Source organism: Felis catus, chromosome C1 (assembly GCF_018350175.1).
Source record: "Felis catus isolate Fca126 chromosome C1, F.catus_Fca126_mat1.0, whole genome shotgun sequence".
NCBI lineage: Eukaryota > Metazoa > Chordata > Mammalia > Carnivora > Felidae > Felis > Felis catus.
In genome coordinates, this window is record NC_058375.1 from 100,020,539 (window position 1) to 100,035,530 (window position 14,992).

The following is a 14,992-nucleotide window of genomic DNA, read 5'->3' on the forward strand; positions in this document are numbered from 1 at the left end:
GCTCCCCATCGGACTCTTCTGACGTCTTTCCATCTTTCCTCTCGTCTTCAGCCCCCAGGCCCCCAGTGAAAGATCCAGCTCACCCTTTGGCACCTGTCATTAGCTCTTTGTTCTTTGTGTAACACAAACTAGCCTTTAGTATTAACATGCTCCATAAACACAGACATTTTAATTTCTGCCAAATGCCGGAGTTTGAAAACGTGCAAAGAAAATGCTGCTATTTGGGGCGCCTGGGTGGCTCTGTCGGTTAAGCGTCCGACTTCGGCTCAGGTCATGATCTCACGGTCTGTGAGTTCGAGCCCCGCGTCGGGCTCTGTGCTGACAGCTCAGAGCCTGGAGCCTGCTTCAGATTCTGTGTCTCCCTCTCTCTGACCCTCCCCCGTTCATGCTCTGTCTCTCTGTCTCTTAATAATAAATAAATGTTAAGAAATTTTTTTAAAAAGAAAGAAAATGCTGCCATTTGATCATATTCTGTCCTTTGACCCTAATGCTTGAGATGTGTGTCTCAACAGGCAGCATTCCTGAGTAGTCCCAACTGAAAACTTCTGGTAAGAGGAGAACTGAAGTGAATTTGATCCCAGATCCTGGTGGACTTGATGAGCCATCTTTTAGGAAGCTTTTCAGTAAGGCTGCAGTGGCTCTTTAAAAAATTACGGAAAAAAAAAAAAAAAAAAAAAAAACCAAACCCTCCCCAGTATAGAAAGGAAATGCCTCGCTCTTCAGATGCTAATTTTAGCTAGTCCTGCATCAAACCTGGCCACGGGCTACAAATAGTTCTAACCAAGTAGCGAGACAAAGAAAGCTGGGCACCATGGACAGCGTGGGTGGTGCCCTAGACTTTGTCTCTCCAGCAATGTCTGTGAGGACAGCCTGACAGGCACCCGGGAATTGGAGTCTGGAGGAAGTACTTGCTGCATCTTCCCGTAAAATAATGTAAAAGGCGAATTATCATGCATTGTATTTACTTTCAAATAAGTGCCCTCAGATAACACTGGGCACTAAGCGTTACCAGTCATAACGCGGGTGAAGCTGACTTTTTTTTTTTTTAAGAGCCTAGGAATTACTGTGGAAGTTAAAGTTGTAAAAAACCCAATGAACTCATGAAGGCATTCCACTGCTCCTCAGCCTGGAGGAGGTGTTGAACATTTGAGTTGATTATAGCTAATAACCTGTGATCTCATTTACTAGAACTATAATACAGGGAGCTGTATAAGGTGGCACACGGGAGACCGGAGCACTAATCTATTTTTATTCCCCTTTCTTCCTCCTCCTTGCAAGCTAAGCTCAGCATTGGCCAGAGAAAAGTAACGGTCCAGAAAGGACCGCTGTTTCGGGCTGAAGGCTACCCTGTCAGCATTGGCTGCAATGTAACTGGCTACGAGGAACCTTCTGAGCAGCAATTCCAGTGGTCTGTTTACCTGCCGACAGCCCCAACTCGAGAAATCCAGATCATAAGCACCGCGGATGCCACCTTCACTTACGCGGTGTACGCGCAGCGAGTACGAAGCAGGGGGATCTACGTGGAGAGGGTCCGGGGCAACTCAGTCTTGTTGCACATCTCAAAGGTCCAGCTGAAGGATTCTGGAGAGTATGAGTGTTACACACCGAACACGGATAAAAAATACTACGGCAATTACAGTGCGAAGACTAGACTCATTGGTAAGCTGTTTGGCCTCCTGCGCCTGCCGGTCCCCCGACAAGCCAGGCCCCCACCATCACGATGCCTTGCAACGTGACGTGCCTTCACGTTGTGTCAAGCCCTTTGGCAAGAGAGCCCTCGCGGCCCACTGGATGTGTTGCAGATTGGTCACAGATCGGTATCCCACATTCTCTAAAACTCTCAATTCATCTCTGTAGTCAACCTTGCCATGAAGATATAGATAGTGTATAAGTCTCCGAAGGCCTTGTCCATAGCTGGCTGCAGGTTGATCAGACAGAACTGTGAGGGTTCTCCCCAGGCCATGTCTCTTCTTGGAAGGAGAACATTAACTTGGTAAAAGAGCTTGTATTAGCACGATCAGTGATAAGTCATCAACTTGGAAATTATGATTCCCCAATTACTCTCCTCTAGCATATTTACGTAGAGAGAGAGGTTCATAGTCCTTGCAATGACCACGTTGCCCCTTTGCCTAGAATATCTTAGCACCCGTCTTTCAGTCTAGCCAACTCCTACATATGCTTGTGGACCCAGCTTAGGTGTTCCCTCTTCTGTGATATCTGTCCTGACTCAGGCAGTGCTCCCATATCTTTGTTTCCTCCTGATGCTCTATTCACATCACTATTGTTAGCACTCACCCAGGTTATGTGATATTTGGCTCCTTACATGACCCCTACCTCACCCAGAGCTCCATGAGCACAGCTACCTCGGCCCCCAGCACAGTGACTGGCACTGAGTGGTTGCTCAAGCAGTATTTGTTGATTGAATCTAAGTGTTGCTTTCACATAAGCATAGGCTGTGTGATTTCCCTTGAGGAAGAACACGATGATAGGTGAGTAGGGTGATTATCAAAATTGTGGTAAGGGTTGCATTTTGGCTCTGGGTGATAGATTATAAGAAATTATTTCAGAACTTTACAAAGAAGCAGGTTAAGTAAGGCGTAAGGAAGTGAAGCGACTTGCTCCAGTTCCTGTCGTCAAATAGGGACAGACTCAGGATGAGAATGTAGGTCTCCTAGCTCCCAGTGCATTTCCCTCTTAAATACTCCGTGTCTAAGTAGCTAAATTGGTCACAGCCTACGCTAAAAATGTAAAGTCAGGGTCAATACATCACCGAGGCATTAGTTTTGCCAAGTTCCATAGGCTATCTATACAGACGCCAATGTTCCCCTTGGCAATAGGGAAGGCATATGGCTGGTGGAAAACAACTCAAAGTGTGTGCTTTACAGATGGTGGGTCAGGACACCATCTTTGTCTAAGGAGGCTTGTCTGATGGGTTCCTGGGCCAGTCAGTTGTCATCTTTCCTTTGCTTTCAGTTATTCCAGATACCCTCTCTGCCACTATGAGTTCCCAGATTCTCAGTAAGAAGGAAGGCGAATCATTAGAACTTACGTGTGACGCATCCAAAGCCACAACTCAGCATACCCACCTGTCTGTCACCTGGCACCTGATCCAGGATGGAGAAAGAAGCCAAGCTACCGAGATTATTTCCCTCTCCAAAGATTTCATGTTGATCCCTGGGCCCTCATTTACCGAGAGGTTTGCCGCTGGTGATGTGCATCTCAACAAGCTTGGGGTCACTACCTTCAGGCTGGCCGTAGGGAGGCTCCAGCCCTCCGATCAAGGCCAGCTGTTCTGTGAGGCAACCGAATGGATTCAAGATCCAGATGAAACCTGGACTTTAATCACGAAAAAGCAGACGGATCAAACAACTCTGAGGATCCAACCAACAGGTAATGATCTTCTCAGGAAATTCATTACTATGTTGGTAGTGGGTATTTATGGGCCATCTTTTTTTCTTTTTTCTAATCTTCGGATGAATCTAAAAAAAAAAACACATTTAGAAAGTTTGAATAAAATTTGTTTTGGGCATCTAGGAAGCATCAATAAGAAGAAAGACATTTGGTTTGGGGGGGGTCTGCCCACAGCAGGGTTTCTATGGGATAAGGTCTGTTGAATGGTTAGGTAGATTCCACAAATCATGCATGGAAACGGTGTTATTCTTGCCAAGCTCTGTGTAAGCACTTTATCTGTGCTTTATCTAATGTAGTCCTTACCCTATGGGGCAACTAGTTGTCTCCCCATTTTTAAAACAAGGAACCTGAGCCTCAAACAGGCTAAATACTGGTAAGAAGTGGAGCTGGTGTGTTTCTCCAGTGATCCTGCACCACAGATACCCGGGCCCCAGAGTAGCCCGCTTCCAGGGTGGAGGCTTATCTTCATCACGGCCAGGCTTTCCTCCCACCTGACACCATTTCCTACTTGGGATGGTGTCCCTCTTCATGATCCATTGGCGTTTTCATCAAAGCAAGCAGGAAGCCTCAGCTGTGATTCCTGGTTTCTCTACATAGGCTATGGTCCAATAGGAAGAGGTTGTGAAAACTATATATATCCATGCTTAAAGCAGTGATCCAACGGTGGATCATTGGAAGTTCCTTCTTTTTTTTTTTTTTTTTTTTTTTTTTAGGAAAAGTGTTATTCTGTTTCATTAAAAAAATTGTCTTTGGCCTTGAGTGTCCAAGTTATACTCAGTGAGTTCTGTGGGGGCACATCATGGGTGCTTTTTCTCTCTGAGAACTTTTTATATAAAACAGTCTTTATTTATGTTGACAAAAATTGTATGTATTTAAGGTGTGCATGATGTTTTTTTTTAATTTGAAATTTATTGTCAAATTGGTTTCCATACAACACCCAGTGCTCATCCCAACAGGTGCCCTCCTCAATACCCATCACCCACCATCCCCTCCCTCCCACCCCCCATCAAGGTGTACATGGTGTTTTGATAGACATGCATTTTGAAACCATTACCACAGTCAGGCTAATTAACATATCCATTATCTCACATAGTTACTTTCTGTGTGTAGTGTGTGTGTGGGGGGGAGGGGGGGTGTGCATGTGTGTATGGTGCGAACCCTTAAGATCTCTGTTCTCAGTAGATTTCAAGTATGCAACACGGTGTTATTAACTGTAGTCACTTGCTATACATTAGATCTATAAAACTTATCTCACATAATGGAAACTTTGTCCCCTTTGATCACAATCTCCCTCTTCCATCCCCTCCCCCAGATCCTGGCAACTACCATTCTACTCTCTGCTTTTATGAGTTCGGCAGTTTTAGATGCCACATACAAGCGAGTTCCTGCTGTCTTTGTCCTTCTGTGTCTGGCTTATTTCACTTAGCCTAATATCCTCCAGGTTGATCCATGGTGTTGAAAATGACAGGATTTCCTTTTCTCTCAGGGCTGCATAATATTTCAGTGTGTATATATACCACATTTTCTTCATTCATCCCTCCATCAATGGGTACTTAGGTTGACTCCGTTATCTTTGTTACCATGCATAATAAACATGGGAATGCAGATCTCTCTTTGAGATACTGACTTCATTTCCTTTGGATACTACACCCAGAAGTGGGATCACTGGGATTATATGATAGGTCTGTTTTTAATTTTTGAGGCACCTCCACACTGTTTCTATAATGTTACATTCCCACCAATATTACATTCCCTTGCCTCCACATCCTTTTTTTTTTAATGAAATTTATTGTCAAATTGGTTTCCATACAACACCCAGTGCTATCCCAACAAGTGCCCTCCTCAGTGCCCATCACCCACTTTCCCCTCTCCCCCAGCGCCCCCCCATCCACCCTTAGTTTGTTCTCTGTATTTAATAGTCTCTTGTGGTTTGTCTCCCTCCCTCTCTGTTTGTAGCTATTTTTTCTCCTTCCCTTCCCGCATGGTCTTCTGTTCAGTTTCTCAGAATCCACATATGAGTGAAAACATATGGTATCTGTCTTTCTCTGCCTGACTTATTTCACTTAGCATAACACTCTCCAGTCCCATCCACGTTGCTACAAATGGCCAGATTTCATTCTTTCTCATTGCCAAGTAGTATTCCATTGTATATATAAATCACATCTTCTTTATCCATTCATCAGTTGATCTCCCCATCCTCACCAATACTCGTTTTCACTTTTCCAACCCATGAACACAGAATATCTTTCCATTTATTTGCATCTTCTTTACTTTCTTTAATCCATATTTTGTAGTTTTCAGTGCAAATGTCTTTCGCCTCCTTGGTTAAATTTATTCCTGAGTATTTTCTTCTTTTCGACACTATTGTAAATGAGCTTTTTTTTAATTGAGATAAAATTAGTATATGACATTAAGTTGCAGGTGTGCAACATTAGAATTCGATGTTTGTATACACTACAAGGGATCACCACCATAAGTCTAGTTACAATCCATCAGCATACAATTGAACCCCTTCACCCATTTTGCCCACTCTCCAACCCCCTTCCCCTCTGGCAACCACAAATCTGTTCTCTGTATCGGTGAGCTCATTTTTATTTTGTTTGTTCATTTGTTTTGGTTTTTAGAGTCCACATATAAGTGAAATCATATGGTAATTGTCTTTCTCTGCCTGGTTTATTTCACTTCAAATAATACCCTCAGGGTCCATCCATGTTGTTGGAGATGGCAAGATTTCTTTCTTTTTTATGGCTAAGTAGTATTCTTCTGTGTGTGTGTGTGTATGTGTGTGCCACATTTTCTTTATCCATTCATCCATTGATGGACATTTAGGTTGTTTCTGTATCTTAACTATTATAAATAATGCTGCAATGAACATACGGGTACATATATCTTCTTGGTGCTTTTGTATTCTTTGAATAAATACCCAGAAGAGGAATAGCTGCATCAGAAGGTAATTCTATTTTTAATTTTTTGAGAAATCTCTATACTGTTTTCAGTATTGGTGGCACCGATTCACATTCCTAACATCAGTGTAAAAGCGTTGCCTTGTCACCGCATCTTCTCCAGCACATGTTATTTCCTGTCCTTTTGATAATAGCCATTCTAACAGGGATGAACTAATATCTCATTGTGGTTTTGATTTGCACTTGCCTGATGATGAGTGATGCTGAACATCTTTTCACGTGCCTGTTGTCCATCTGTAGAAATTGTTTTCTTAATGTCTTTTTCCAGTACAGTAAAACCTTGGTTTGAGAGCATAAATCGCTCCAGAAACATGCTGGTAATCCAAAGCACTTGTATATCAAAGTGGATTTCCTCATAAGAGATAATGGAAACTCAGATGATTTGTTCCACAACCCAAAAATGTTCACATAAAAATGATTACAATACTGTAATATAATATAAAATAATGAAGAAAATACAAAAATATAAAGAAAAATAAACAAGTTAACCTGTACTTACCTTTGAAAATCTTCATGGCTGGTGTGAGGGAAACAAGAGAGAAGAGGGTTATTGTGAAGGGTGACTTTCACTATCACTAACAGATGTTGATTACAGTATAGTATCAATAAACTCTTGTCATATACTGTATTTAATGTAATTGGCAATAAGGCAGCAGAGGAAAGGGTCTATATGTGCAGACAGCCTGACATATAGAATTCATAGAATGAGCAAAGCATTTCTAAGCTTACTCTTGTCTGGAAATCAAAGGACTATCCATAGGCACTTTGAAGTGACAAAAATACACTGGTGCCAGTTGTGGGCACCTTCCAACGTCCTGAAAAATCACTGACTTCTGCCGAACACCACGGTGTGAGACTGAGCATCTGAGCATGGGAGACGATCACCCACAATCCCACAGCAAAAGAGAGAGAAAGAGAAGAACCATTGGCTCAGTTGTGATCATGTGACGTTTGATGTCACGTACTACTCATACTGCAAGACATCGCTCGTTTATCAAGTTAAAAATTATTAGAAATGTTTGCTCGTCATGCGGAACACTCACAGAACAAGTTACTCGCGATCCGTACTTTGTTGTTTCGCCGTACTTTGTTGTTAGTGTATAGAAATGCAACTGATTTTTTTTGTATGTTCATTTTGTATCCTGCAACTTTACTGAAACTATTCATTTTAATAGTTTTTTGGTGGAGTCTTTTGGGGTTTCTATACATAAGACCATGTCATCTGCAAATGGATGATTTTACTTCATTTTTACTTTATTTTTTTTACCCTGACTAATTTCTCTGGGTAAGACTTCCTGTACTATGTTGGATAGAAGTGGTGAGAGTGGGCATCTTTGCTTTTTCCCAGTCTTAGGAAAAACTTTCAGTTTTTCATGGTTAGGGATTATGTTAACTGCAGACTAGTCATACATCACATGTGCTTTAACTTAAGAAAATTCCACTGGATGGGGCGCCTGGGTGGCGCAGTCGGTTAAGCGTCCGACTTCAGCCAGGTCATGATCTCGCGGTCCGGGAGTTTGAGCCCCGCGTCAGGCTCTGGGCTGATGGCTCAGAGCCTGGAGCCTGTTTCTGATTCTGTGTCTTCCTCTCTCTCTGCCCCTCCCCCGTTCATGCTCTGTCTCTCTCTGTCCCAAAAATAAATAAACGTTGAAAAAAAAAATTAAAAAAAAAAAAAAAAGAAAAGAAAATTCCACTGGATATTCTCAGCCAAAAAAAAATCCCAATTTATAGCAACTCAACATACCATAAGATGTTATATATTTTTTATTAAAAAAAGATACATTACTGTATACTTTATATTTCTATGCATACGTTTTGCTTAATAGGATTGCATTCAGAAAGCTATGTATGCTGTTCTTTCTGAATGATTTAAGGAATAGTCAAGGGCATCTTTGCTTCTAGGCATTTCTTTGGCTGACCTGCTCTTTGGAGCTAAACTCCCACATGAAATTCAATCCTTGTGGATCCTTACAGGAGGTATTATCTCCCTGCGGTACTGAAAGGACAGATGCTGTGACTTCTCTAAATATCTGCTTTGCTTTTGTTTCCTAGTGAGAGATTTTCAAGTCAACATTACCACCCAGAGCACGTTTACAGCAGGGAAACCCTTAGAACTGGTTTGCCTGGTAGTAGGCAGTGGCCAGGACCCACAGCTTCAGGGCATCTGGCTCTTCAATGGTAACGAGGTGGCCCGCATCAATGCTAGTGGTGTTCTGGACCTCAAGAGAGACTACAGAGAGAGAGCAAGTCAAGGACAGCTCCAGGTTTCAAAGTTAAACCCCAAGGTTTTCTCTCTCAAGATCTTTTCTATGGGCCCCGAGGATGAAGGGGCCTACACATGTGCCGTGGAAGAGGTGGTAAGAAATCAGATGGACTCCTGGGATGTGCTTCAGAGAAAGCAGTCACCGGACACCCACGTGCATCTGAGGATGCCGGCAGGTATGTGAAGTCAGGGCCACACATGACTGGGCTGTTCTCAGCTTCCCTCCTTTGTACGTACAGTATGACTTCACGGACACAGAGGACTTCTCCTGCAGAGGCAGGTGTCAGTCGGATCACTTTGAGGTGCGTGAAAGACACACAATTAGATTGTCCTGAAGTCTCTTCTTGCTGTCTTAGGTCTTAGATTCTTTGATTCTGTCTGCTGTTAGTCCTAATTTTTGCACCTTGGGTTTTTCTTCAAGCAGGGAACACCTGTATCAATGAAACCCTCTGTCTTCTATCGTTGTCTGTGTGATGTGAGTGTGTGAAGAGGGAAAAATGACACTTGGCCTCCTTCCTGGGGAATGCACACCTACATTATGCTCCCGCCCCCCCCCCCAACACTTTCAGGTACCTTTGGTCAATCCTCTGTTATCTTAACCTGATACACAGGATGATAGTGCATCTTAATGCTACATCAAAGCATGACTCAGACTAAGAAATGAAGAGGTAAATGATAGCAGGCAGATGTTGTCCCCTGCATTTTGCTGTAATGTGACGCGCCTGTCCAAACCACTTTGAGTATCTGTATGCATGAAAGTGGAAGGCCACTTAGGCCTTGTTTAGTTCATGAAGGTTGGGTGACCTGAAACATGGTTGAGCAGTCAGTGCTTTTTGTGTGAAGAGAAAACAGACAAATCCACAACGAACATTAGGATGCTCCGGGCTGGGTATTATATTCTAAGTCTAGAAAGACTAATTGCCCAAGAGCACAAAACACAACCAACCAAAAAATAAAGATACCCTTGTCTCACTGGTTCCTTGGAGGCATCTCCAAAGATGGACAAATTTCCCTTTCATGCTTTTCTCCGTCACCCCATTTGCTAGCAATGAAGATCACAATCTTTGGCGTAGAGTGGCAAGCCAGGAAGCGTGTTGGTGTTAGTTTTCACGCTAAACATTTGGTCGAACTTTCTAGGATTCAGGAAAAACTAGGTGGGCGGGCTTACATACTTACACAGGTCTAGGTCTCTGTTTCATGCATCTCAGTCTCTGCCGAAACATATCGGTAAAGCTTTCTTAAATTCCACATGTGGGAATTGTGCCAAAGGGTGCCCAGATCCTAAGCCCATCAGTAGGGTGGTCTTCCAAAGCAAAAAATAGTTCTTTGAACAGGCTGGAATCCAAACTGGCCCCATGTGCAGAAACAGAAAAAAATTGTTAGCAAATTTATTAAGGATCCTGTTGAGCATTCACAGTTTTGAAAATCAAACCAAAGTATGAGCAGAGTCTTATCATTCTATGAATATTTTAAACAGAAGGGGGTACTCGCTACCACTGTGAATGTGTAACTTACACACACTTGGTAAGTTTATTACTTCTTACCAAGAGGCAGTAATGACTGTAATGAGTTAAGGACACCTCATCTTTTCTTAAAAAAATTGATGTTAGTTGAAACTAATCATAATGGTTATATTAGAGTAGTGAGATTATGAGTAATAATTTCCTCTTTACGTTCTAAGCTTCAGTTATGAGTCTATTTTTAACTTGAAAATGACTCTAAGTATAATCCTGCCTCTAACACCCAAAATTTGGAAGCAGGCTTGCATGCATGTGATATAATATATAATATATATAAAATATTATTGAAATAAGAATCAATAGTATTATTAATTATATTAAAATATGAAATACATATATTAAATTTATTTGTGGATATCAACCTTCATTCTGCCTTTGTAACATACATATACATACATATACACATACATATACATACATATATACATACATATATGTACATATACATATATGTATATATATATAAAGCAGGAGAAGACTAAACTCCTTCCTCAGCAGGGAAGAACAATTTGCAAATTCACTTAGATCCTATTTAAATTTCTCATCCCAAGTCTATTTTGTTTTTTTCTCTTTTGTCTTTGAACCACCCCACTTTCACTAAGCACCTATCATTACAGACAAAGCTATTAGCTTCCCCTTGCTGGCAGGCTAAGCCCTTAAGCATGTACCACTTTTAGTCCTCCCAACAATGCCATAAGGTGGGTGCGATTATTACCTTTGTATTTGCAGGAAAGAAAATCGAGGCTCAGGGAGGACAGTGTGTTGCCCAGGGTAACTCTGACTCCCAGGGCTTCGGCCTTAAGCCTGGAATGCATGAGCTACTGAGATGTCTTTGCCTTGCCCACACAGCGCCCAGGACAAAACCTTGCCCAGGACGCGTCCGAATGTTTGCATTTCCACGTGTCTTGAATTTCTGGGAGCCAGACGTATATTTGCAGTTTAACATTGTAGTTCAGCTGTAAGAAGGATCTTCCCTCAACCAAACCATTAATATATCTCTAGCTATATGAATATATGATTTGAAAAAGAGAAATCTATATATGTGTATTTTCTCCCAAGTAATTGCTTTTAATGGTTGTATTCTGTTTATTCTGTTGTTCTTGGTTTTTTTTTTTTTTTTTCAATAAACTCTGCAACCAGTGTGGGGCTTGAACTCATGACCCGGAGATCAAGAGTCCAAGTGCTCCATGGACCGAGCGAGCCAGGCACCCCTAATAGCAGTAATTTGAACAGAAATCTAATTACCAACACTCGTTCCCTGTTCAAAACACATACTAATTAGGGAAAGATAAGTAGGGAGAGGAATGTCATTTTGAACTGTGAAACACAAAATTCCAAAAAACTAGAAATTTAAATAAACACAGCTTTGTTACTTTCAGGCTCCTATACCCACCCTAATTAATCTAAGAAAATATTACCAGATGTTTTCCCAACTAGATGTTCTTAATGAAGGGCTGATTTAACAAATCACTAAAAACGAGGGCAAATTATAAATTGTTTAAGTGTAAGTAAGTTCTCCTGATATTCTTTCTATTGTCTTGTGCCCACTATTTAAGTGTTTAGCCAATCTCTTTTCTGAGGGTGGTCCAGGACTACACGGCCTGATCTGATTGGTCACAAAATGAGTCAAATCCTAATTAAAGAGCTGTCACTCTTTAATGTGTTTAATGTGTTTTCGAAACGTTTTCATTTACTTGAAACCCTTTTTTTCCTCTCAAATCTGTAATCCACAGCAAGAAATGTGGCCTTATCTACCAAGAGCAAGCAGCAAGCAGTGTGGGAAGGAGAGGTATTAACCCTTCTCTGCAAGGCAGATGGAACCGAGAGTCCCCTGTCTGTGGAATGGTGGCGCCTCCCACAGGGCCAGACGCAGCCAGAGTTCGTGGCTGGCATGGGGCAGGATGGCACGGTGCAGCTAGGCGCCCCCTACAAGGAACTCAATAACCACGGCAACACAAGGCTGGAGAAAACGGACTGGGCCACTTTCCAGCTGGAGATCACCTCCACCACCATTACGGACGGTGGTATATACGAGTGCCGAGTGTCTGAGAGTGCCCAGAACCAGGCCAGAGGTCAGAGCTGGACTCAGAAGTTGTCGGTCACCATCAGATCTCTGGGTAAGTGTCCAAGAAATCCTTTTCTGAACTTGCGGGTCGTCGGTACCTTCCTCTGCAGTGCGACGCAGTAGAGTCTGATTGTGTGTCACCCTGAACCCCCCAGTTAGGGCACATACACCCCAGGACACGGAGCATCGTTTCTGGCTGCCATGTCCGTCAACTACTCTCTAAAGTTTACTCATCTTTATGAAGATCATCTGTAGGGTGCCCCTTACAGGCTGTTATTCATAGCTAAAAACAAAAGCCTATGACCTGGAGTAGACTTACAGAGGACACATGGCCAGTGGAGCTGAGCCTCACACATTCGGGCTTTTGACAGCTGTGGCCCTGTGTTGCAGAGTCTTCTAGCATGTTCCAAACAGTGACACTGAGCCTGTGAGTGGAAATAAGGGAAGGAGGCCAGCCACTGGGCTGGGGAGTGCTCCACCCACTCCGTAGCAGCTGTCTAAGCAGCAGGCTGGAGAGACACTGCCTGTTTGTTGTCACTACTGAGAACACTCTTAGAAGAGGGTCAGCTTTGGAAATCTGAGGACAGATTTCAGGACAGGCTGTACTGTGAGTCAACTTTTACCTCCAAATATTTGATTCTCCCGATGTACAAATGCATAGCTCTGTGTGAATAGGTGAATAGGAAGGCTTGGATTTGATAAGCATATTAGAAATCCTGTTTCCCATCTATTTCTGCCCACAGAGTCGAGTTTACAGGTTAAGCTGATGAGCCGTCAACCCCAAGTGACATTAACCAACACCTTTGGCCTGTCCTGCATAGTGGAGGCTGACTTCTCCCACCTCAGGGTGCCACTCACTGTGACGTGGCAGTTCCAGCCAGCAAGATCTCAGGTCTTTTATCTGCTTGTTCGAATCGCCTGGAACGGCACTATTGAGTGGGGGGATTTCCTATCTCAGTTCCAAAAGAAGACAAAGCTTTTGCAGTCCTCATTTTACTCTCAACTCCTAATCCACGATGCCACGGAGGAAGAAGCAGGAGTTTATCGGTGTCAAGTAGAAGTTTACGCCAGAAATTCCCCAGACACGAGCGGCCCCCCGAGGGCTTCCGCCGTCTCTCACTCGCTGATGATAGCCATCACTTTGCCAGGTAAACACCACCTGAAATTAATCCATGCTTTAAAAACAAACCAACACATTTCTCCCATGGTGGGTAAGTTTGTAGAATTAAAACGTAAAATACCTTCTCCCCATGTTCTTACTGTATAAGTTAGCACCACAGAAAACCAATATCCAGGCTGACATTGAGTTAACGTGCATGGGATGGCCATACTGATGGTTAAACCATTGACAGACTTCCACACTGACTAATAATAACTGTGGCTCCATGCCCCTTCCCCCCTTCCCATAAGTTCCCAGCACCTGCAAGGTACCATGTGGCACAACAGGGGGCCTCTAGGACCAGCTCCTAGAGCTGGGGGAGGCATTCTTTTGGATTGGTCACTGCCCATGCCTCATGAGTCATTAAATGTTTGGAATGTCTCCATTAGTGGTATGGATAACGTAAATTCCATTAGAATACATTTATCCTCTTGTTGTACCATGTGAATGTATAAGAGAGAGGATATGATTATAGTCAAATATAATTTACCTTGTCAGCTGGTAAAAGAACAGAGGTAAAAAGTATGACACAACCTGGGCAAAGTTCTGCTGGGTCATGCATCTTCTTTTATGGCTTGCATTCTTTTAAGGCAGAGTGTTCAAGAGCCTTTGAAGTCATTTCAGTCTGACAGGCACCAGACAGCAGCATAGCTGTGGACAAGTCACACAATCTGTCCAAGTCTAGGTACTTCATCCATAAGTTGCTCGTCAAAGATGCGCACGTTAAAGGTGGTGACACATAGATAATGTGCCTAGTACAGTGCCGATGCGTGGAGTGGATGTTCAGACATGGTAGTGGTCATTCTCTCTGCTGCTGAGTGACATCTTTTGTACTAGTAATGATCTCCTTGTTGATTGACTCATCTTCTACTTTCCATCTTGAATTTGAGCTCCAGCCACACTGAGCTAGTTGCAGGCCCTCAAATACTCTATGTTCTCTCCCTCTTTCAGTCTTTGTTCAAGTCATGTGTTTTGTGTGGAACGCTTTAGCCTCTTCTCCATCAGACTAATTCCTATTAACCCTTAAGACTTAGGTTAGAGGTCTCTTCTCCAGAAAGCCTCCCCACACTCCCATATTTGAGTTAGGTAGTCGTGCCCTGTGCTCGGACTTCTGCATACCTCTGTCACTCTTGGGTGACACAGTCTTGTAATCCTAAGCCTCTGTGACTGTACTAGTGTCTCCCTCTAGATTGTGAACCCACGGAAGGAAGGTAGCCACAGAGTGGGGAATAGTCTGACAGAGAACACAGTGTGTGCTTAATAAATGTTTGTTGAACGAAGAATAAAGGGATCTACTGGCAACTTCAAGAAGCAGTTACAAAAGCAGAATCAGTGATGTCAGCAAGAGGTTAGAATAAGGTTTGGAAGGCAGGTTTTAGCATTCATCTTCCCGACGGAGCAGAAAAGCTGCTGGAATAAAAGGGTAGTTGACTATGTATCTGTATGAGATTCTTACAGTTGACTGGCTGCAAAGAAACATATAATGTTAATAGCCCACGTACAACTTGCTTTTGTTTACCTGAGTTCAAGAGTAGATACCAACAAGGGCGTTTGGCAAACTGTGAATCTGGGGGTACTCTGGAGAGTGAGCACACAGACAAAGCATTAATA

The 14,992-nt window shown here is 42.8% G+C and overlaps 1 protein-coding gene and 1 long non-coding RNA gene across 4 annotated transcripts in view; one reads left to right on the plus strand and one right to left on the minus strand.

Annotated features, from left to right (window-relative positions):
- CD101 (CD101 molecule) overlaps nucleotides 1-14,992 on the plus strand; it is a 37,173-nt gene that overhangs the window by 8,429 nt on the left and 13,752 nt on the right. Inside the window, exons 2-6 of the mRNA XM_045033340.1 lie at nucleotides 1,279-1,659; nucleotides 2,974-3,390; nucleotides 8,427-8,813; nucleotides 11,891-12,274; nucleotides 12,966-13,370. Of these exons, the coding sequence (XP_044889275.1) occupies nucleotides 1,279-1,659; nucleotides 2,974-3,390; nucleotides 8,427-8,813; nucleotides 11,891-12,274; nucleotides 12,966-13,370 (1,974 nt within the window). The remainder of the gene's footprint in view (nucleotides 1-1,278; nucleotides 1,660-2,973; nucleotides 3,391-8,426; nucleotides 8,814-11,890; nucleotides 12,275-12,965; nucleotides 13,371-14,992) is intronic.
- The window catches only part of LOC111561801, a 44,136-nt gene continuing 32,463 nt past the window's right edge, over nucleotides 3,320-14,992 (minus strand). Inside the window, exons 3-5 of one of the 3 annotated variants that reach the window (XR_006582938.1) lie at nucleotides 9,814-9,984; nucleotides 6,874-6,891; nucleotides 3,320-3,479 (exon numbers count right to left, since the gene is read on the minus strand). This is a non-coding gene — a long non-coding RNA (uncharacterized LOC111561801). The remainder of the gene's footprint in view (nucleotides 3,480-6,873; nucleotides 6,892-9,813; nucleotides 9,985-14,992) is intronic. The other 2 variants (XR_006582937.1, XR_006582940.1) reach the window with 2 other exon arrangements.